This window comes from Leptonychotes weddellii, chromosome 13 (assembly GCF_054177405.1).
Source record: "Leptonychotes weddellii isolate Sample4059 chromosome 13, ASM5417740v2, whole genome shotgun sequence".
NCBI classification, from domain to species: Eukaryota; Metazoa; Chordata; class Mammalia; order Carnivora; family Phocidae; genus Leptonychotes; species Leptonychotes weddellii.
In genome coordinates this window covers 45006510-45029113 of record NC_138381.1, presented here as the reverse complement: position 1 = coordinate 45029113, position 22604 = coordinate 45006510, and the positions used below count along the sequence as shown (strand labels likewise).

Here is a 22604-nt window from a genome sequence, read left to right as displayed (position 1 = left end):
TGCTGGAAAGCACCCTTAAAGAAAGATAGTGAATTCTCCAGTCTTTTTTCTCCTTCTTGGATGTTGGAATGCAGAGGTGATAGCTGGAGCTAGAGCAGCCATGGGTTATGATGCAACACTTCCTGATACTATAGAGCCCTGGTGTAACTTCTTTTTAAAGTCACTGTTGGGGGGCGCCTGGGTGGCTCAGTTGGTTAAGCGACTGCCTTCGGCTCAGGTCATGATCCTGGAGTCCCGGGATCGAGTCCCACATCGGGCTCCCTGCTCAGCAAGGAGTCTGCTTCTCCCTCTGACCCTCCTTTCTCTCATGCTCTCTGTCTCTCATTCTCTCTCTCAAATAAATAAAATCTTAAAAAAAAAAAAATTTTTTTTTAAAGTCACTGTTGGGACGCCTGGGTGGCTCAGTCGGTTAAGTGGCTGCCTTCAGCTCAGGTCGTGATCCCAGGGTCCTGGGATCGAGCCCCGCATCAAGCCCCACATCGAGCCCCGCATCGGGCTCCCTGCTCGGCGGGGAGCCTGCTTCTTCCTCTCCCTCTGCCTACTTGTTCTCTCTATCTCTCTGTCAAATAAATAAATAAAATCTTAAAAAAAAAAAAGTCACTGTTATTTTGAGTTTTCTGTTACTTGTAGCTAGTCCTGGTTCTCTCTAATGCATTTCTTCCCTACTACTGCATACTCTTCGTCACTTCAGCTAAACTGTATGCTCTTTGGGAATATAGGTTCTGATAAAAATACTTAATGACTGACCTAGATTTCAATGGACTTATTATTACATAATTCTGGATGGTTCACCCTTTTTAATACGAGTTGGGGGTGGAACAAAATAGTAGATGAAGGCTCTCAATACAAGAGGTCAAAGTAGAAGATGATTTGGATGTTCTCAGAGTTAGTTTTTCTCCCTCTTTTTAGTTGTAGTGCTAAAAACTAATTCAGACAATGGGGAAAAGATTTAAGAAAACAGATAATATTCAGGTACATAAAATAATGTCTATTAGGCTGTGTTACCAAATAGAGATTTAAAAAAAAAATCTTGAATGAATGGATAAGATTTCTAACTACTTTATCAATCATATGGGTGTAACTTTTTCTTCAGTCCTCTGATTTCTATGAGGGAAGCTTCTTTCCAAACACACTCCTGGCCTCCTGGCCTTTCTTACTTTACTCATACTCCAGGAGATGGAGGGCTTATCTGACTGATAAAATTTGGAAGCATGACTGAGGCTGTCTGGCTCAGCAATTCTCTTCTCTCCTCAGGGGCAAGTTTATCCAAGGAACACATACTGCACTCAGCCAATGAAGATGGGCAGGCAGGTAGACCATGTATTCCCCATTCATTTCCCTTTGACTTCCTGGTAAAGCTTTTGTTCACAATGATCTTAAATGAACTTCAGCTTAGTTTCTATCCCATCTGCTATTAATGCTGAACTGGTGAACCTTACCAGAGAAGTTCTGTGTCTTTGTCAGTTTTCAGGTACAGGAATAACACATTTTTTAACAGCAACAGTAGTAAACCCTTATGTTTCACTTATCCATATGCCAGGAGTTAAGTTCTCTCTAATGTCTAAATCATATCTCAGCAGCGAAGCAGCAACAGTTCTCTGGTGACCTGACCCTCCCTCCACATTCAGCCTTTACACAAGATAGTAACTGGGGCTTGAAGGTTATACACCCCCAAGGTATTGAGGAATTTGTACTGCCTATGAAACTCTACTGTGTAAGAGACATTATAATACAATCAAAGCATTCCTGTAAGAAAACCAGATGTTAAAATATCCCAAGAGGTAGGTTTGCTTGTACTTGCTCTTTAAATTATAAAAAGTATTCTATTCTGATCAGGGAATAGAAGGTCTGGGAAGGAAAACATAAACATTCCTAAAGATCCACTTTGTTCAGGTCACTAAACCAAGTACTTTATATATTCTAATTCATTTAAACTGTCTGTAGTAAATGAGAAGCTGTAATTGGTAAATTTAAAAATTAATTGCCAAGGTCACTCAGTAAGTAGAAGTTCCAACATTTGAACACAGACCCAGCTCCAAATCCCACACACATATCCCTATATTACACAGCCTCAAAGGACTCAACCCATCCTTCTGCCAAAGTTCCAGATCTTTTTTTTTTTTTTTTACTTCAGTGGTCTTCAGAACTGCCTTGCTGTCTCTGGTAGGTTGCAAAAATATTTTGTAGGCCTTCCTATCAAGAGGTGGAGTCTATTTCCCTACTCTTCAACTCTGGGTTGACCACGTGACTCGCTTGGACTGGAATGTGGCAGAAGCAACGTTATGAGAGTTCTTAGCTTGAACCTCAAGAAGCCTTGAAGCTTTTACTTTTGTACTCTTGGAACCCTCTGCCACCAAATGAACAAACTCGGGGTGAGCCTGATGGTGGATGAGGGGCCACATGGAGCTGAGATGTGTCATCCCTGCTGAGGGCCCCCATGCATGGAGTTGTCCTGGCTGCTGACCTCAAATGCATGAACGATCCCAGCCAAGAGCAGAAGAACCCTCCAGCTTTGCTCAGCCCAAATTCCAGAACCACAGAATTATGAGCAGAATGGTTGTTTTTTTAGTTACTAAGTTTTGGGATAGTTTGTTATACAGCAAAAGCTAACTGATACACCCTCTCCAACTTAGATTCAGTGATCCTCTTGTAGTTAAAAACAAAAGGGGATAGTCCAAAAGGCCACTGAAAAGTTTACAGACCACTGCTTATTCATGTATTCTGCTACTTTCAAGCCCAGTCTAATTCACTGTTAGAGTTACTGAAACCCAAATAAGGTGGGTCTTCAAAGCAGCTGACAGGGACACTGTCCAGCCTACTCTTCTCACAGGCTCCTTGTGGCAAGGACAACTTCTCACAACTCTTTGTTTAAATTCTGAACCAACAACTTCTCACAACTCTTTGTTTAATTTCTGAACCAACAGAAGAGATTTTAACCCTCAGGGGAGCTAGAATCTTCCAAAAGCTTTGAAGCACAGTGTAATGATAGCCATGGTCATAAAATTTGGCAACTTTTACAAATGATGGAAAACTGCCTTGTGTACTGGCAACTCCAGGGCTTATGAAATTTAGTCCTTGAGTTTCAACTACATTGTTTTTAAAAGCACTTCCTGTCTTGAGAGACGGCTCAGGCCAAGTATAGAATCAGCAATTTAAATATGCACAATAGGCTTTATGATCAGTACTTTTTGAGCATGACTAACTTTTAGCAAAAAATTGGAATCAAGCCTCACATCTAACTGAATGATGCTAAACATGGAATAATGATGAATTCCTGCTATTAGTGAAAATTTCACAAGAACAATAATTCTGGAACATCTATCAAAATGTCTGAGAGACTGTCATTTCATGCACAAAATAGGTTTTATCTATAAAAGATCAGAGTTAACTTGTTAAAATTGAATTAGTTCTTACGGTATTTCCCCACTTACATAAAATGTTTTCATTAATATAAACTCTACATCATTTTTTCACACAGAGTGTTTCAATTTGAACAAAAGATACAACTCTACTTTAAATGCAACTCAGAGTGTTCCATTATAATAATTACCATCAGCTATAAAAGACAGACACAAAAGAGCAGTACTTTTCACAATGACTCTGCTTTAAGATTTTAGAGCTGAATCTGAAATTTAAAGTTGCTAAGTCACTTGTAAAAAGGGAAATTGTACCTGGTGACTAAGTTGAATAATGGTTCCTAAAGAATACTATGGCATCATCGACTGGACATTAGTTATGTGTATCTGCAAACTCAGGTGGACAGAAGAGGCATGGATCACCTTTGGAAAAATAAGGCTCACCTACAAGCTGATTCTGAATATTTTTTACATTTGAGGTCTGAGCCAATAAGACAAGATTAGTGGATTCAGGGCTCAAATATGGAACAAGACATGAGGGTCACTATGTACTCTCTCAGGGGTTTGTAATGGCTATTTTCCATAGCACTGCTTTCAGTGGGCCTACTGCTCCTCAGACCTGGGTCCTATGTCAATTCCTAGGTGATACTAATTTCATTCATTCATTCATCCAAAATCTGCTGAGTGTCTACTAGGCTAAGTGCTATTTCCTATGAGATGATTCAGTTATGCATCTTCCTGGGGGAAAAAAGAAAGGCAAAAGAGGAAGCAGAGAAAAATAATAATCTAGGCAACTGCTTAATCCATGCAAAAAATAACAAGTATTTCTGAAACAAACATAGAGATAGATTTGTGCTTCATTTGGACAAATACGTGAAAAATGGAATAAATCTTTTACTGGTACCTGTATCCCAATTCTTCACTAAGATGGATCATATGAAGGATATACGATTCCTTGCTTGTTCCAGTGAGGCCAGGCAACAATAAGATAGTAGGTCTGGTGGTGGCATCCATATAACATTTGCTGTTACAATTATCAAACCAGTCCAGTGAAATTTGTCCGCCATCTGCAGTTTTAATAAGTTCACTGAAAGGAATAAAAGACATACTCATTAAGTGTTTCGAGTCATGTCTTAAAATTAGTGTCTTAATTTTATAAATATATGACATGATTTGGTCATCTGAAAAGAACTTTTTTTTCAGCATTCACTAACACACACTTATATCACTTTCTTTTATTACAAGAATGATATGAGATTAGTACCATAACGTATTTCCAGCAACACCACAAAAAGGCAGCATATAAAAATGAACTACAAAGTACTTCACATATTTACCTTTATCATTTCCTCATTACTCTAAAATATCCAGCCCTATTTGATTGAGGTCACCCAAATAATTCATCAGGGAATTGTGAATAAGTAAAGTGCTGATCTGATCACTGCTCTGGCCCTTTGACTCAGTAATGTAGTCTCTCCACAGAGTATATTATAAAATTTGCTTCTTAAATATTTTAAAGTACTTCTCACACAGTATCTATGAACTTAAAGAATTTTCCCAAATAGTGCAAATTCCAGACAACAAAAGGAACTCCAGAAAGACTAGATGACTCAGGGAAATTAATAGTAGGCACCATCTAAGTCTCCTGATTACTGATAAATTCTGGATCATATCTTTAACACCTCAAGGACATTAGCATCAAGAACCCATTTGCTTATTAATATGAAATCCTTTTACAGGAGCCCATCATGCAAAATCCAAATTAATTGGCACCGTTCTCCACCCCATCCCCACTCCCAGCATCAGTGAGTTGGTATATATCATCAAAGGATCTAGGTCCTCAGGGACAGATGCATGCCAAATTGGAAAAGAGTAACCCTCAAACACTTCTCTAGAAATAAACCGGTTACATCAAGGCGCGCGCGCGCGCACACACACACACACACACACACACACACACGGTGAAAGGCAATACCTGAATATTTTCCTGCAACTGAGTGTGTGTTGGGTGGGGGCGAGGGGGCAAACCTTCCATTTTCAATCCCCTTTCTTTTCTATATGCTGACCAACCAAAGGTTAACCAAGGACTGGGAGTATGCCAAAACCCCCGTGGTTTTGAAGAAATGACGGCAAATGGAAATATACTTACTTCCTGTACTGCACCGAGGGCTTAGAAGTGATGAAAGGTCTCAGGAGTGTCTGTCCTCGACTCTCCCAGCACCAGACCGTCGGGTAGTACGTTTCTGTCACCACCGGACAGTGGTTCTCGAGGAAGCGGCTGAAGCTCTCACCCCCCGTCACTAACTGGGGCTTCTGTGGGGGAAAGCCAGTATTATAGTGAAGGGTCCAGAACAAAGTTCTGCCAACCGTAAACCAGAAATGAGCAGACTCGTCCCTCGCGCACGCGCTCCCTCCGATTACATCTCCTTCGAGAAGCCTCACACACATCGCAGTCACAACGGACTTAAAGAGTGATTTACCAAAGCCTTGAAGAGAGGAAGGCAAGAGTTGAGATAAGGGAGTCATTCTCAGAAGTGCTACAGCATTGCCAGGCTAGCGAACGGTGACAGGGCAGTACCGTTGCGCCTGGGTCAGCCGGGTCCTGGCTGCTGTCCAAGGACCCGGGCCGGACCCACAGGCAGGCGGACAAGAGCTGGCCCCCTTTCCCGCCCGCGCTCAAAGGGCGTCCGTGAGATGCCCGGGAAAGGGCAACAACATGCGAGCAGCGGCACTCTCGCCTCCAGGGCGGCCCTAGCCACCCGCGCCTGCGGCGGCAGTTCCAGCTTGGCCAGCTGCTGTCGCTCCCAGCAAACCCCCCCGCGGCCCTGCGCCCCCGCGCCCGCGCCAACCCCTGGCTCACCTTGGCAATGCTGCTCAGGTAATAGCAGGCGTAAGCGACGCTGAAGCCCAGGATCAGGGATAAGCCTACTCCCGAGCCGAAGAACCCAACTCGGACTTGGTGCTCCAGGTAGAGGGAGAGCTCCCTGGAGAGCATCCGCAGGTGCATCGCTAAGCGCTGCATGGTCCTGCGGTGGGAGGCCAGTCAGCCGGCGAGCCACGGAAGGCGGCCGCGGCACCGCCCGGGACCCTTGAGCAGAGCGTCTCTAGTCAGGCAGAGCGCAGCTTCCGCCAGCGGGCGCGGCCGAGCGGCCCCGGGAGGCGTAGCACCGCCGCTGGTCGCCGCCGGCTCCGCCCCAGCTTTCACGGAGCCATCAGCCCCGCCACCCGTCAGTCACTCAGGAACCTTCCAGAGGCGCGGTTCCGAGCGCGGCCACCGGGGCGGGGGGCGGACTGCGTCTCCCGGTCTGGTGGTCTGGTCGCAGTCAGGCTGGGTGACCCCCAAAGGTGGGCAGAGATCGAGCGCCGACTTTGGAGAACGAAATGGGCCTGGCAGTGCGCATTCCGGTCCCTGGCCGGGCACCTGCTCGCGTGACCTTGAACGGTTCCGCACGGCGGTGGGTTTCGTTTAGTAATGTAAACTAGTAGTTTAGGGTGCCCCGGAAAAAAAAAACTGGGGGAGTTAATGCCAAATATATGTTAGAAGAATGCACTACGTAGGGGGAAAAAAAAATCCCACATCCCCCAGAAAGTTAGGTTTCCCCTGAACACTATCAAAAGAGAAAAAATAGTCTATAAACACTCAATAATGAGGCTATTCCTACTTTAAATCTCTCTGAATTCTTCTAGTTCCTTAAGTATGCCTTGAATGAGAAGTGGTTACCAGAAATAAATAAGGAGATCAAGAAAAGGAACTGGGATTCAAAAAATTTTAAAGCCTATTTGTGGTTCGTTACTGCTTTGAACTTTTAGACTTACACAAATTCAGTTACTTAACATATGGACCAAGAACCATTTACGAAGTAGGTTTTCCTAGGCTTATTTATGGCAACACGACTAAACCGGAAGATAGAGGCATGTAAAAGGGCTAGAAGATTTAGCAGTCTATTATTATGAACTCCTCCCACCTAGAGGTACCAAGCGTGGCAAGACTTAAACAGGCAAAAAGAAAAAGGCAAGGGCTGTAGAGACTATGAAAAATTTCACAGGATTGTAAATTAATCATAGAAATTAGTGATAGAGAAATGGGATGGGCCAGAAATGAGCAATGTATTTGGCCTTGATTTGGTCACTGTAATTTGTTGGTTGCCAGCACCCAGAATAATTTAGTTGCCTTCACTGAGCCTGTTTTTTTTTTTTAATCTGTAGAATAATAATTTCTACTTTATAGAGTCTTTGGGATGACTAAATGAAATAAGGTATGTACTGGTCTTGCCCTGAGCATACGTAATTCTTTTTCACTCACTGGTTCTTGCATCTGATCACACCCAGAAAACGCAAATATACATGGTGGCTGCCATACTGGACATTGTACATGCAACATTCTTTATAATGCCTACACCCACTTTCTGCCTTGCCTACCAATAAATACATATATATTTTATTTTGCTGAAGTGTACAGTGAAAATACTATAAAATACTTCATTAACATCACGATGTGTAGAAAGTATGCTGACCTGGGAGTAAACAACTCTGAACTCATCCACCAAACTTAGGCAAACCATTTACTCTTTTGGAGCCTCAATTCCCTGTCTATAAAATAAGACGGTTGAGATTGAAGATGTCAAACTCTCTTTGCTGTTAGAAGAACATTCACAAACTTCCTTAAGAACTATTCCAGTTTAGATGAGGAAATGAGAGCTCAGACCTAATCTGACCCCCCAGTAACTTCTTCTGCCTGGTGTCTATGTCTGTGTATAATTCCTTCACCTTGAGTGCAGATAGAACCAGTGACTTACTTCTAACAGAATATAGTAAAAGTGATGAAATGGCACAACTTCTGTGATTATGTTATGTTATGACTCTAGCTTAGCAGAGTGGGGCTAAAAGGCTCTCCTGCCACCTTGAGGAAGCAAACAGCCATATGAACTGCAGATGGAGAGGACCACATAGCAGAGAACTAGTGGTGGCGTCTAGGACTTGTGGGGAGCCTCAAGCCGACAACCAGTAAGAAGGTAGGGCCTTTAAGGAAATGAATTCTGCCAACACTCTGAATAAGCTTGGAAGCAGATTCTTCCTCAGTCAAGCCTCCAGATGAAAACACAGCCTGTCCAACATCTTGACTACTGCCTTCTGAGACCTGGAGCAGAGCCCCAGTTAAGTTGTGCCTGGACCCCTGATCCATGGAAACTGTCAGATAGTAAATATGTTGCTTTAAGCTGCCAAATTTGTGGTGATTTGTTATGGAGCAAGAGAAAACTAAGAGAAGATGAAAAAGTCCTACAAAAGCATTCAAATATTAATAAATATCAGTGGGTCATTTTACCTACCAATGTACAGTTGACCCTTGAAAAACACGGGGGTTCAAGGCGCCAACCCCTGCACAGTCAAAAATCTGTGTATAACTTTTGACTCTTCAAACACTTAACAGCCTACTATTGATGGAAAGCCTTACTGATAACATAAACAACGGTTGATTAATACATATTTTGTATGTTATAGGTATTATAGACTATATTCTTTTTTTATAGAGTTTTTAAAAGATTTTATTTCTTTAATTGAGAGAGACAGAGACAGAGATAGCAACAGAGATAGCTAGAGAGAGCACTAGCAGGGAGGAGAGGGAGAAGCAGGCTCCCAGCTGAGCAGGGAGCCCAATGCAGAGCTCGATCCCAGGACCCTGGGATCATGGGTGGCTCGATCCCAGGACCCTGGGATCAAGGCAGATGATTAACTGACTGAGCCACCAGGCACCCCTATATTATATTCTTATAATAAAGTAAGCTAGAGAAAAGAAAATATTATGAAGAAAATCCTAAGAGAAACACATCTACAGTGTCATACCATATTTATAAAGAAAATCCTTTTGTAAGTGGACCTGTGTAGTTCAAACCCATGTTATTCAAGAGTCAACCATAGTTATTGTAGGAATGTTTTAAATAAGTTAAAGATTTCAGCTTTTTTTTTTTAAGATTTTATTTATTTTAGAGCAAGAGCGAGAGCAAGAGAGAATGAGCAGGGGGAGGGGCAGAGGAGGAGGGAGAGGGAGAAAGAGGACTCCGTGCTAAGCATGGAGCCCCATGTGGGGCTCATCTCACGACCCTGAGCTCATGACCTGAGCCAGAACCAAGAGTCAGATGCTTAACTGACTGAGCCACCCAGGTATTCTGATTTCAGCTCTTTCAATTAATATTCAAAATTAAGAAACGCATTGAGATTTTTTTAAAAGATTTTTATTTATTTGTCAAAGAAAGAGACAGAGACAGAACAAGCAGGGGGAGTGACAGGCAGAGGGAGAAGCAGGCTCCCCGCTGAGCAAGGAGCCCAATGTGGGACTTGATCCCAAAACCCTGGGATCACAACCCAAGCTGAAGGCAGAAGCTTAACTGACTGAGCCACCCAGGCATCCCCCCATTGAGATTTTTAATTCTTTTCTTTATACTTCCCTTTAATTAATTGTCACAATGAACATTTATTTCTTTTTAAACAGTAAAAAAATTCATTTAAAAACATACAAAATTAGTTGTAAAGAAATAAATCACATGAAAAGATATATAGCTAAAAGTAGGAAAGGCCAAACATTCTAAGATGTAATAGAAAAAAAGTTTTAAATGGGAACACATCTCAGGGTGCCTGGGTGGCTCAGATGATTAAGCCTCTGCCTTTGGCTCAGGTCATGATCTCCAGGTCCTGGGATGGAGCCCCATGTCGGGTTCCCAGCTTAACGGGGGAGTCTGCTTCTCCCTCTCCCTCTGCCTCTCCCCCTGCTTGTGTTCTCTCTGTCTCTCATTAGAAACCAAGATATGGGCACTGGGTGCCCACTGGGCACTGATGTGGTCATTGATACTGGGGTATCATTGTGTCTAGGTCCTCTCAGCTGACTGAACTAGGTAATATATCTATGTATACTAACCCATGTGTACATATGTCTACTTATATGTGTATCTACGTCTATAGTTGTTTTTGTATCCATCTGCATTTTTAAAAAGATTTTATTTATTTATTTGACAGAGAGAGACAGCACAAGCAGGGGGAGCGGCAGGAAGAGGAAGAGGGAGAAGCGGGCTCCCATCTGAGCAGGGAGCCCAATGCGGGGCTTGATCCCAGGATCCTGGGATCATGACCTGAGCCGAAGGCAGACGCTTAACTGAAGGCACCACCCAGGCACCCCATCCATCTGTATTTACATTAAGCTAAAGACGAGTTCGGAAAAGAGATGAGCTTTTTTATATCAACTCCCTGAGAGGTTTTAGGAGGAATTAAACCTCTTAATTAGTAATGTTTCTGGGTTATTTCTCTTCAATTTTTGGATAAAGCAAAGTTCTATCTGTAATAGGAAACACCCTATACCCTTAACGTCCTCAATTCTATGGCAAATCAGCAACAGAAATCAGGCAGAGGACAGAATGGTTTATACTTACAGAGAATGCCAGAACTGAAAATCACAAGGCATATACTTAATGAAATAAAAATTTTAGGTTACATTCAATTAAAAGAAATATTATGGTTCTGGGGTGCCTGGGTGGCTCAGTCAGTTAAGGGTCTGACTCTTTATTTTGGCTTAGGTCATAATCTCAGGGTCATGGGATTGAGCCCTGTATTGGGCTCCACTCTCAGAGTGGAGTCTGTTTGTCCCTGTCCCTCTGTTCCCCCCCACTCTCTCTCTCACTTTAAAAAATAAATAAAATCTTTTTTAAAAAGAAATATTATAATTTTATATGGATTGTTATAAAAATTGTGGATGTCACCAGATTATTAATAAACCACTGCGACCCCAACTCCTCAGTTCTAATACTTATCATTAATACACCAACTGTAGCTCTGTCTTTAGCACCAATTATCCCCAACACTACAAAGTCCAACTTTAGCACTAGCAATCTGATTTCCAACTGATTGATCTTGGCAGGGAGGAGACTATACCCTGGGAATTGAGGCCAAAAACTTCAGGATGAAAAAGGAATTTAAGTAAGAAAGGGCTCTAGTAACTGGCAGAAAGTCATGTTGGAAAGGAGGAATGTTCATGGGGGACCTGCGGAATTGGAGACCTGGGGAAGAAAAAAAGTGGAATTCTTGGGAGACTTCAGAACTGGTCAAGAGGGCAGATGAGTCTGTGGTCCCCAGACCCCAGTCCCAATCTGTACTGCTTAGATTTATCACTGGAGTCTTTTTTTCTTTTTAAGTTTTTATTTATTTATTTGAGAGAGGGAGAGCACAAGTGGAGTGGGAGGGGCAGAGGGAGAGGGAGAAACAGACTCCCCACCGAGCAGGGAGCCCAGGGGTGCTGGGCTCGATCCCAGGACCCCGGGATCATGACCTAAGCTGAAGGCAGACACCCAAATGACAGCCACACAGTTGCCCCTTATCACTGCAATCTTGAGCAAAAATCTGCTTAAAGCTTCCCTCAAGGTTAATCTGTGTTTATTAGATTCAGGGTATGGCAGCCAAGTAGTAGGCATAATAGGGAGATAAATTAACCTGCTTCCTCCAAGGTAACTGAAGTCATTTGGGAATGCCTTAATGTGGAGAGGATTAATTTACAGACTAACCCAACTGGAGGAACATAAAGTTGACGCTTCCTCTTCCTCCTTTCATATTTTGTGTAAGAGAGCATGAGAGACAGACAGAAAAAGAAAGAAACTATCGGATGGGTTCCACTTGAAATGTTTGAGATCAAAATTATCTTAATAGAACTTTAATAGAATTCCCCTTCATGCAGAGATGCAGCTTTCTGATCATATGTAGTTGGAAAGAGAAATATCTTTGGCCGCCTCGACATCTCTAAAAACACCCTCCCTTGTTAATTCTCAAGTAGCTCATTTATAAGTAAATGTACCCATCATAGGTAAGTATGGAGTGGTTATGTGAAAGCACTGCAAGAATGTGCTAAAATTAGTTCTTAAGCCAACTCATTTAAGTAATGAAAAAAACAAACAGGGCGCCTGGGTGGCTCAGTCGTCAAGCGTCTGCCTTCAGCTCAGGTCATGATCCCAGGGTCCTGGGATCGAGTCCCACATCGGGCTCCCTGCTCGGCAGGAAGCCTGCTTCTCCCTCTCCCGCTCCCCTGCTTGTGTTCCTGCTCTTGCTATCTCTCTGTCAAATAAATAAATAAAATCTTTAAAAACAAACAAACAAACAAAAAACAAAAAGGAAAATAGAATAGTAAATTCTTAGCTGCATACCTCCAAACTTACCTGGATATACACACTTGTGTGAGTGATGGGCTATGGTCCTAGAAGGGGCGGGTGGGAAAGAGACCCAAACACAGGTGAAGGCAATGCCCTTTTCTACCTCATCAAATGTCACATCCTATAGTGGGCAGAATTCTAAGATGTCCTCTTCTCAAGATTCCTCCCCCTGGTGTACACTTATATAATCCCCTACCCTTGAGTGTGGGTGGGACGACATCAATATGATGGGATATCATTTCTGTGATTATGCTATATTTTATAGCAAAGGTGAAGTGATTTTGAAGATGTAATTAAAGCCCCAAGCAGTAGACTTTGAGTGAATCCAAAGGGAGATTTCCTGGGTATGCCTGATCTAATCAGGTGAAGCTTTTAAAAGAGAGTTCAGGAATCAGACATGGGAGAAGTCAGAGACTCTTTCTTCTGCCGGCCTTTAAGAAGTTAGCCTCTATGAGTTAGTTCTACAGTTGCAAGAAAATGAATTCTCCGAATAACCATGTGAACTTGGAAAAGGACCCTGAACCTCAAATAAGACTGTAGCCATAGCTGTTGAATATGTTAGCTGTGGGTTCTTCTTTTTTTTTTTTTTAAAGATTTTATTTATTTACTTGACAGAGAGTGGGAGAGCACAAGTAGGGGGAACAGTAGAGTGAGAGGGAGAAGCAGGCTCCCTGCCAAGCAGGGAGCCCAATGCGGGGCTCGATCTCAGGACCCTGGGATCATGACCTGAGTGGAAGGCAGACACTTAAACATCTGAGCCACCCAGGTCCCCCAGCTGTGGGTTATTCATAAATGCCCTTTATTATGTTGAGGAAATTCCTTTTTACCCCCAGTTTGTTCAAGGTTTTCATCATGAAAAGGTGTGAGATATTTACAGGTACTTTTTCTGTATTAAATGAGATGATCATCTGGGTTTTTTTCCCCCTTTATTCTGGTAATGTGGTCTAGTACATTGATTTTCACAAGCTGAAGCACCCTTGCATTCTAGAATAAATCCTAATCGGCTATGATGTATAATCCTCTTTCGGTGCTGCTGGGTTAGGTTTGCTCATATTTTGTTGAGGATTTTTTTCAACTATATTCATAAGGAATGTTGTCTCTAGTTTCCCTCTATGTTGGTTTTGTCTGGCTTTGGTATCAGGGTAATGCTGGTGTCATAGAATGAGTTAGGAAGTGCTTCCTTCACTTTTATGTTTTGGAGGAGTTTGAGAAGCATTGGTATTAATTCTTTAAATGTTTGGTAGAATTCACCAGTGAAGGCTTATAATCCTAGGCTTTTTTAGGGGGAAGGTTTTTGATTACTGACTCAATCTCTTGTTATAGGTCTGTTCAATTTTTTCTGTTTGTTCTTAAGTCAGTTTTGGTATTATGCATTTTTCTAGAAGTTTGTCTATTTCGGGTTGCCTGGGTGGCTCAGTTGGTTAAGCGTCTGCCTTCGGCTCAGGTCATGATCCTGGGGTCATGGGATCGAGCCCTGTGTTGGGCTCCCTGCTCATCAGGGAGTCTGCTTCTCCCATTCTCTCTGCCCCCCCCCATGCTCTCTCTCAAATAAATAAATGGAATCATTAAAGAAAAAAGCTTGTCTATTTCATTTGGATTATCTAATTTGTTGGCTTACCATTGTTCACAGTGTTTTTTTATAATCCTTTTTATTTCTGTGAGATCCACAGTAATGATCCCACTTTCAATCTGATTTTAGTTATTTGCAGATTGTTTTTTTAGTCAGTCTAACTTCAAATTTGTCCATGTTGTCATTGTTTCCAAAGAGTTAACTTTTGGTTTCATTAATTTTATTGTTTTTCTATTCTCTATTTATCACTGCTCTAATCTTTATTATTATCTTCCTTCTGCTTGCTTTGGGGTTAACTTGCTTTTCTTTTCTAGTTCCTTAAGTTGTTATGTAAGGTTATTGATTTGGGATCTTTCTTCTTCTTTAATGTAAGCATTTTCTCTCTGAGCACTGCTTTTCTCTGTATTCCATGAGTTTGGGTATGTTGTGTTTGTTTTCATTCATTTTAAATTATCTTTACATCTCTCTTTTGATTTCTTCTTTGACTCACAGGCTGTTTAAGAGTGTGTTGCTTTGGGGTGCCTGGGTGGTTCAGTTGGTTGAGCATCTGACTCTTGATTTCTACCCTGTCAGGGTCCTGAGATTGAGCCCCACATCAGACTTTGCACTGGGTGAGGAGCCTGCATGGGATTCTCTCTCTCTCTCTCTCCCTCTCCCTCTGACTCTCCATTCCCAACCCCCACCCCAGCTCAGGCTTGTGCGCTCTCAAAAAAAAGTGTGTTTTTTGTTTCCACATATTTGTGAATTTTCCAAATTTCCTTCTGTTATTGATTTCTAGCTTTATTTCATTGTGACCAGATAAGATACTTTGTAGGATTTCAGTTTTTTAAAATTCCTTGAGACTCGCTTTGTGGACTAGCTTGTGGTCTATCCTGGAGAAATTTCCATGCGCAGTTGAGAAGAATGTATTTTGTTGTTGTTGGATGTGGTATTCCATATATGTCTATTAGGTCTGGTTGGCTTATAGTGTTGTTTGAATTTTCCATTTCCTTGTGTTTTTTTTTTTAATAGATCTTATTTATTTGACAGAGAGAGAGAGAGGGAGACAGTGAGAGAGGGAACACCAGCAGGGGGAGTGGGAGAGGGAGAAGCAGGCCTCCCTCTGAGGCGGAGCAGGGAGGCTGATGCGGGGCTCGATCCCCGGACCCTGAGATCATGACCCGAGCTGAAGGCAGCTGCTCAACCAACTGAGCCATCCAGGCACCCCAGAATTTTCTATTTCCTTATAGATCTTCTGTGTAGTTGTTTTCTCCATCACCGAAATGGCTTACTGAAATAGTCAACTATTATTGTAGAACTGTCTATTTATTCCTCAATTCTGCCAGTTTTTGCCTCATATATTTTGGGGCTTTGTTGTTAAGTGAATATATGTTTATAACTGTTATATCTTCTTGATGGATTGACCTTCTTATCAATATATGTCTTTGCTTGTCTTTTGTAATGATATTTTACTTAAAGTTTGTTTGGTCTGCTTTTAGTCTACCTGCCCCAGCTCTCCTTTGATTACTATTTGCATGTTACAGTGGGTTGAATACGGACTGCAAAAAGATATGTCTAAGTCTTAACTCATACTTATTTGGAGATAGGGTCTTCGCTACAGATGTAATTAAGTGAATGGTTCTGAGATGAGATCATCTTGGTCTTAGGTTGGGCCTTAAATCCAATGACAGGCAACCTTATAAGTGAAAGGAAAGGGATATTTGAGAGACGCACACAGGCCATGTGAAGATGGAGGAGGGCATTGAAGTAATGTATCTACAAGCTACAGAATGCCTAAGGATGCCAGCAGCAACCAGAAGCTAGGAGAGAGGCATGGGATGGATTCACCCTCAACCTCCAGAAGGAGCTAACCTGGCCAACACCTTTATTTTGGACTTCTGGTCTCTAGAACTGCAAAAGAATAAATTTCCTTTGTTTTCAGCTGCTTAGTTTGTGGTAATTTGTCATAGGGAACTAATACATGTGGAATATATTTTTCCATCCTTTCACTTTCAACCTATTTTTGTCTTTGATGCTAAAGTGAATCTCTTACAGACAGCATATAGTTGGATTTTTGTTTTGTTTTGTTTTTTTAAGATTTTATTTATTTATTTGTCAGAGAGAGAGAGAATGCACAAGCAGGGGGAATGGCAGGCAGAGTGAGGAGCAGGCTCCCCACTGAACAAGGAGCCCCATGTGGGATTCAATCCTAGGACCCTGGGATCATGACCTGAGCTGAAGGCAGACCTTAACCGACTGAACCACCCAGGTGTCTTTTATTTATTTTTTAAATCCATTCAGCCAATCTCTGTCTTGTTTTTTTTTTTCCTGTCTTGTTTTTAAAAACAGCTTTACTGAGATGTAATTTACATTATACAATTCACTTGTTTAAAGTGTACAATTCAGGGGCGCCTCGGTGACTCAGTCAGTTAAGCATAGGACTCTTGGTTTTGGCTCCAGTCATGATCCTGGGGTTGTGGGATTGAGCCCCGTGCTGGGCTCCAAGCTGCTGAGCATGGAGCCTGCTTTGGATTCTCTCTCTCCCTCTGCCCCTTCCCCCCTTCAAAAAAAATAAAGTGTACAATTCAATGGGCTTTTTTGGGTATATTAGATCATTTTTTTAAAAGATTTTATTTATTGATTTGAGAGAGAGAAAGAGAAAGCACGAGCAGGGAGAGGGGGAAAGGGAGAAGCCGACTCTCCACTGAGCAGGGAGCCTGATGCGGGGCTGGATCCCAGGACCCTGAGATCATGACCTGAGCCGAAGGCAGACGCTTAACTGACTGAGCCACCCAGGTGCCCCAGATAATAAATTTTAATTTTTTTTAATTTATTTTTGAGAGAGAGAGAATGACAGAGAGAGAGAGGAGAAGGGTGAGGGTCAGAGGGAGAAGCAGACTCCCCGCCGAGCAGGAAGCCCGATGCGGGACTCGATCCCGGGACTCCAGGATCATGACCTGAGCCGAAGGCAGTCACTTAACCAACTGAGCCACCCAGGCGCCCAATAAATTTTAAAAAATCTATAAATAAGGGGCGACTGGGTGGCTCAGTCATTAAGCGTCTGCCTTTGGCTCAGGTCATGATCCCAGGGTCCTGGGATCGAGCCCCGCACCAGGCTCCCTGCTCTGTAGGAAGCCTGCTTCTCCTCTCCCACTCTCCCTGCTTGTGTTCCCTCTCTCTGTGTGTCTCTCTCTGTCAAATAAATAAATAAAATCTTAAAAAAAAATCTATAAATCAACACATATTTATGTAGTAAATATGTGTGGTATTTTGTTATATGTATCATATGTGATAGAATGCAGATAACAAAATTTGTCAATTTAACCATTCTTAAGTGTAAAATTCAGTGATATTAATCCCATTCACAATGTTGTACAAACATCGCTGCTCTTATTTCAAAACTTTTTTTATTACCCCAAACAGAAACTCTGTAATCTTGAGCAATAACTCCTCATTGCCTTTCCACCAACCCCCATGGTAATCTCTAATTTATTTGCTGTCTCTTTGAATTTGACTAGTATAGGTACCTAATGTAAGTGGAACTATACCATATTTATCCTTTTCTGTCTGGCATATTTCACTTATAATGCCTTCAAGTTTCATCCATGTTGTAGCATCAGAACTTCACTTCTTTTTAAGGCAAAATAATAGTCCATTGTGTATATATACCACATTTTGTTTGTCCATTCACCTATTGATGAACACATGTGTTGTTTCCACCTTTTGGCTGTTGTGAATAATACTGCAACGAACACTGCCATACAAATGTCTGAGTACCTACTTTCAATTTCTTTCTTTATTTGAGTATAGTTGACGCGCAATGTTATGTGAGTTTCAGGTACACAACATAGGGATTTGACAAGTTTATACCTTATGCTATGCTCACCACAAGTGTAGCTGCCATTTGTCCCCATACATCACTATTACAATATCATTGACTATACTCCTTATGCTGTACCTTTTCTTCCCATGACTTATGCATTCTGTAACTGGAAGCCTGTATCTCCCACTCCCCTTAACCCATCTTGCCCAACTCCTCACCCCCTCTCCACAATTCCTTTGGGTAGATATGTAGGAGTGGAATTGCTGATTATATTGTAATTCTCGTTATGTTTTGCCACAATAAAAAAAAACATTAAATTTATCTTTTTAACTCTTTTTATGTGTGCAGTTCAGTGGCATTAACTATGTTCAGATGGGTATGCAACCATCACCACCATCCATCTCTAGAAATTTTCATCTTCTTGATAGAATATTCCAGTGAAATGTTGTAAGTGTGGTAGATCTTGGAAGGAGAGAAGTTATAGATGAGAGAAAGTTTGTACAGTTTGGCACTAGGAATTATAATTGGACTCAGCCAATTCACATCTTTTTCTGTGATGGAATGCCTGGGAGCACTCACAAAGGTTCATGGTAACATGAGGCATTGCTAAAATTTTTATGTTGAGTGTCTGACCACACGCCAACAGGAAGGGAAAAATTGCTCTATAAAGTCTTCGTGGGAAAAAACAAAACAAAACAAATCTTTCACAAGAGTTTTGTTGCATTACTCAAGTTTTTACTGTTGGCAAATCTAATTTGGGAGGACAAGGAAAAGAAGTGTTATTTGTTGTTTGGGATCTGAGGTGCTGGTACAAATTGGTGGGAATGATGCAAGTTTGTCATAGCTCTGAGACAGATCCTGACAGGCAAGGGGTGTAAGGGGGCTGATACTGTCCCTACTTCTGTGCAGAGTGCCTTCGAGAGCCAGCCTGCCACACAGGTCTAAGATTATGGCCCCTAATATGCTTGCATTTCTGACAAGTTTGGCCACAGATGTGTTTGCTTGGACTCCTCTGACACCAAATCTTGGCACTTCTCAAAACTATGCTGTAAGGGGGTGCCTGGGTGGCTCAGTCGTTAAGCGTCTGCCTTCGGCTCAGGTCGTGATCCCAGGGTCCTGGGATCGAGCCCCGCATCGGGCTCCCTGCTCAGCGGGAAGCCTGCTTCTCCCTCTCCCACTCCCCCTGCTTGTGTTCCTGCTCTCATTCTCTCTGTCAAATAAATAAATAAAATCTTAAAAAAAAAACAAAACGATGCTGTAGGATATATTTTAAAAAATGAACCAAGAACGATTATATGTATATGTACAAAAATTATTAAACTCCTTTGTTGTATACATTAAGCAACCGAGGACCAGAAAAGTTAGGTGATTTGCTGATAAGAGCTAGTAAGCCTCAGTGTTAAGCTAGAACTAAAGTCTCCTGACTTTCTCATTTCATTCTACCACATTGTTTCTAGTCAAAAGGCTGACATGATCTAAACTATCAGATTATTTCCTCTAAATGTCTCAGAATTCAAGCAATTCTAGTTTAAGCATTGTATGATATGTTCCAACATAATCATTAGTATTCATTTTCCAAAACATTTTTTTCTTGAGCATTTATTTGCTTTCTTTGGCACTGGTATCCTTGTTTCTTTTAGACCAGGTGCTTTGGGTAGAGCTGACACCACACTGAACTTAAGAGTGACATGAGGAGCATCTGGGTGGCTCAGTGGGTTGGGCGTTGACTCTTGGTTTCGGCTCAGGCTGTGATCACTGGGTTGTGAGATGGAGCCCTGCGTTGGTGTCTGCACCCAGTGCTGAGTCTGCTCTCTCTCTCCCCCTCTCTCCCCCTCTGCTCCTTCCCCCACTTGTGCTCTCTCTCTAAGATAAAGAAAATCTTTACCAAAAAAAGTGACATGAAACCCAGGCCTTTCATGACCTCAGAGTTTGACTCAAGGCTAGGTACATGATCAGTTCAGTCATTGTGTCACAAGGAGACTTTTGCTGAGGCTGTTGGGAGAGAGTGGGGGACCTCTTTATGCTGGAACTTCTAGCAGTAAGATGAATGAAGCCAGGAGCTTGAGTCTAGTTGGTGACTACAAAGGAAGCCAAGAAAAGGAAAGAGAAATGAGAACTGGAAAAAAACTGAATCATGGACCTGTACATCTGAAACAAATAATACATTATACACTAAAGAAAAAAAAAAGAAGATAGTAGGAAGGGAAAAATGAAGGGGGGGAAATCGGAGGGGGAGATGAATCATGAGAGACTATGGACTCTGAGAAACAGACTGAGGGTTCTAGAGGGGAGGAGGGTGGGGGGATGGGTTAGCCTGGTGATGGGTATTAAAGAGGGCACGTATTGAATGGAGCACTGGGTGTTATACTCAAACAATGAATCATGGAACACTACATCAAAAACTAATGATGTAGGGGTGGCTCAGTTGGTTAAGCGACTGCCTTCGGCTCAGGTCATGATCTCAGGGTCCTGGGATTGAGCCCTGCATCGGGCTCCCTGCTCGGCGGGAAGCCTGCTTCTCCCTCTCCCACTCCCCCTACTTGTGTTCCCTCTCTCTCTGTGTCTCTCTCTGTCAAATAAATAAATAAAATCTTAAAAAAACCCACAAAAACTAATGATGTAATGTATGGTGATTAACATAACATAATAAAATAAAATTAAAAAAAACTGAATCATAAAAGTGTTGCTTGAGCTCCTGAGTCAATACACATATTAATCTAGAACTTTTGTTTTTTTCATGTATGTGATCTAATAGATTTCCCCTTTTAGTTAAGCTAATTTGAGTTGAGGTTTTGTTTTGTTTAGAAAAAAATAATTTTATTTATTTATTTTGAAAAAGATTTATTTATTTATTTGTTTGTTTATTTATTTATTTGAGACAGAGGGAGAGCATAAGCAGGGAGGAAGATCAGAGGGAGAGGGAGAAGCAAACTCCACGCTGGGCAGGGAGCCCGATGCGGGGCTCAATCCCAGGACCCTGAGATCATGACCTGAGCCAAAAGCAGATGCTTAACTGACTGAGCCACCCAGGCACCCCAGAAGAAAATAATTTTAGAAAGGAAGAGTATCACTAGAGAGTGATCACTAAAGAGTAAATTTGTTAAGTAATATATCTAATTATGAGTCAGGAATTTGAATTAGGGCTGTTGTCAACTTCAAGTAACAAAAATAACTAAACAAGAAGGATATTTATTATTTCATATAAAAGAAGTCTAGAAGCAGAGAAGCAAGGAAGTATTAGGGTTGGTTAACTCATGCAGTATCATTGAGGACCCAAAATCCCATCTATGTAAAAGTTGGGGCATAGATCGGGAAAAAGTGGGACTCAGACTTAGGATGAAGGCCATTTGACTGGATTCAGATAAATCTGAGAAACTTTAATCTCCATGTCCCCCTTAGTTTCCCCTTCCTTCTTTCTTTCCTCCCTCCCTCCTTCCATCCTTTTTTTTTTTACTTTTTAAAAGATTTTATTTATTTATTTGTCAGAGATAGAGAGAGATGGAGAGAGCACAAGCAGGGGAAGCAGCAGACAGAGGGAGAAGCAGGCTCCCTGCTGAGCAAGGAGCCAGATATGGTACTCGATCCCAGGATCCTGGGATCATGACCTGAGCCAAAGACAGATGCTTAACCGACTGAGACACCCAGGCGTCCCTCTTTCTTCTTATTTTAAGATAGTTTAAGACTCATTTAAGTTGCAAAAATAGTACAGAGTTCCTGTGTACCCTTTGCCTGGTTTCCTCCAATGATAACCACAGTACCTTGTAAAAAGTAAGAAACTAACATTGGTACAATATTACTAATTCAGGTACAGACCTCCTTCAGATTTTGCCAGTTTTTATAGGCACTCCTTTCTTGGTGGATTGCAGTTCTACGAAATTTTATCGTATGTGTGGATTCGAGTAACTCATCATAACCGGGGTTCAGAACTGTTCCATCACCACAAGGAAACTATTATGTTAGCCATTAAAGTCATGCCCTTCCCCCAACTCTACCCCTGGCAATCACTGATATGTTCTCTAGCACTATAATGTTGTCACTTTAAGAATAATAAAAAAAAAAAATGAATCTAAAAAAAATAAAAACAATTATCATCAAAAGAACACTTAAAAAAAAAAAGAATGTTATATAAATGGAATTATACACTATGTAACCCTTCAAGATCCATCCAAGTTGTTGTGTGCATTAAGTTTGTTCATTTTTATGGAAGACTAGTATTCATTCTCCTGAGACTTCTTTGACAACTGAAACATTCCTCCTTCTTGTGTCTGAGGAGACTAGCCTCTCCTTGAGTGAAGACACTGCAGTGAATCATCTGAAGCAGTTCCTTATCTGACCTAGGAGAAGATAGATTATTACCACAGCCCCCTCCCTCACCTCCCATTGCAAGATTTTGGAAATTTATATTGTCAGAGACATGAGAATATGTGTGGGAATGAATTTTCTAAGTGCTGACAAAAAAGACCAGAACTTAACATTGGACTGGCCTGAAATGATCAACATGGGAGCACTTACCAGAGTTTTCAGATACAGTATGTAGCTTAAGCAGCAGTTTGGTTGACTGAAAACTGGACTTAATGGTGGCTTACTTTCAGTAGGTTCAGATGTCAGAGCTTCCCTGGTATAATTTCAAGGAAGGAACCCAAAAGCTTCAGGAGCAGGAAAGTTATCCTAGAGGACATTCTTCATTAAGCTGT

General features: G+C 41.7%; 1 protein-coding gene across 2 annotated transcripts in view; it reads right to left on the bottom strand.

Moving 5' to 3' along the window:
* Nucleotides 1-6882, bottom strand: part of ABHD3 (abhydrolase domain containing 3, phospholipase) — a 39379-nt gene extending 32497 nt beyond the window's left edge. The window contains exons 1-3 of one of the 2 annotated variants that reach the window (XM_081801539.1): nt 6217-6882; nt 5506-5669; nt 4261-4443 (exon numbers count right to left, since the gene is read on the bottom strand). In XM_081801539.1, coding sequence (XP_081657665.1) covers nt 4261-4443; nt 5506-5669; nt 6217-6378 — 509 coding nt within the window. In that variant the 5' untranslated portion in view covers nt 6379-6882. The remainder of the gene's footprint in view (nt 1-4260; nt 4444-5505; nt 5670-6216) is intronic. The other variant, XM_081801540.1, reaches the window with a different exon arrangement.
* Nucleotides 6883-22604: the final 15722 nt, after the last annotated feature.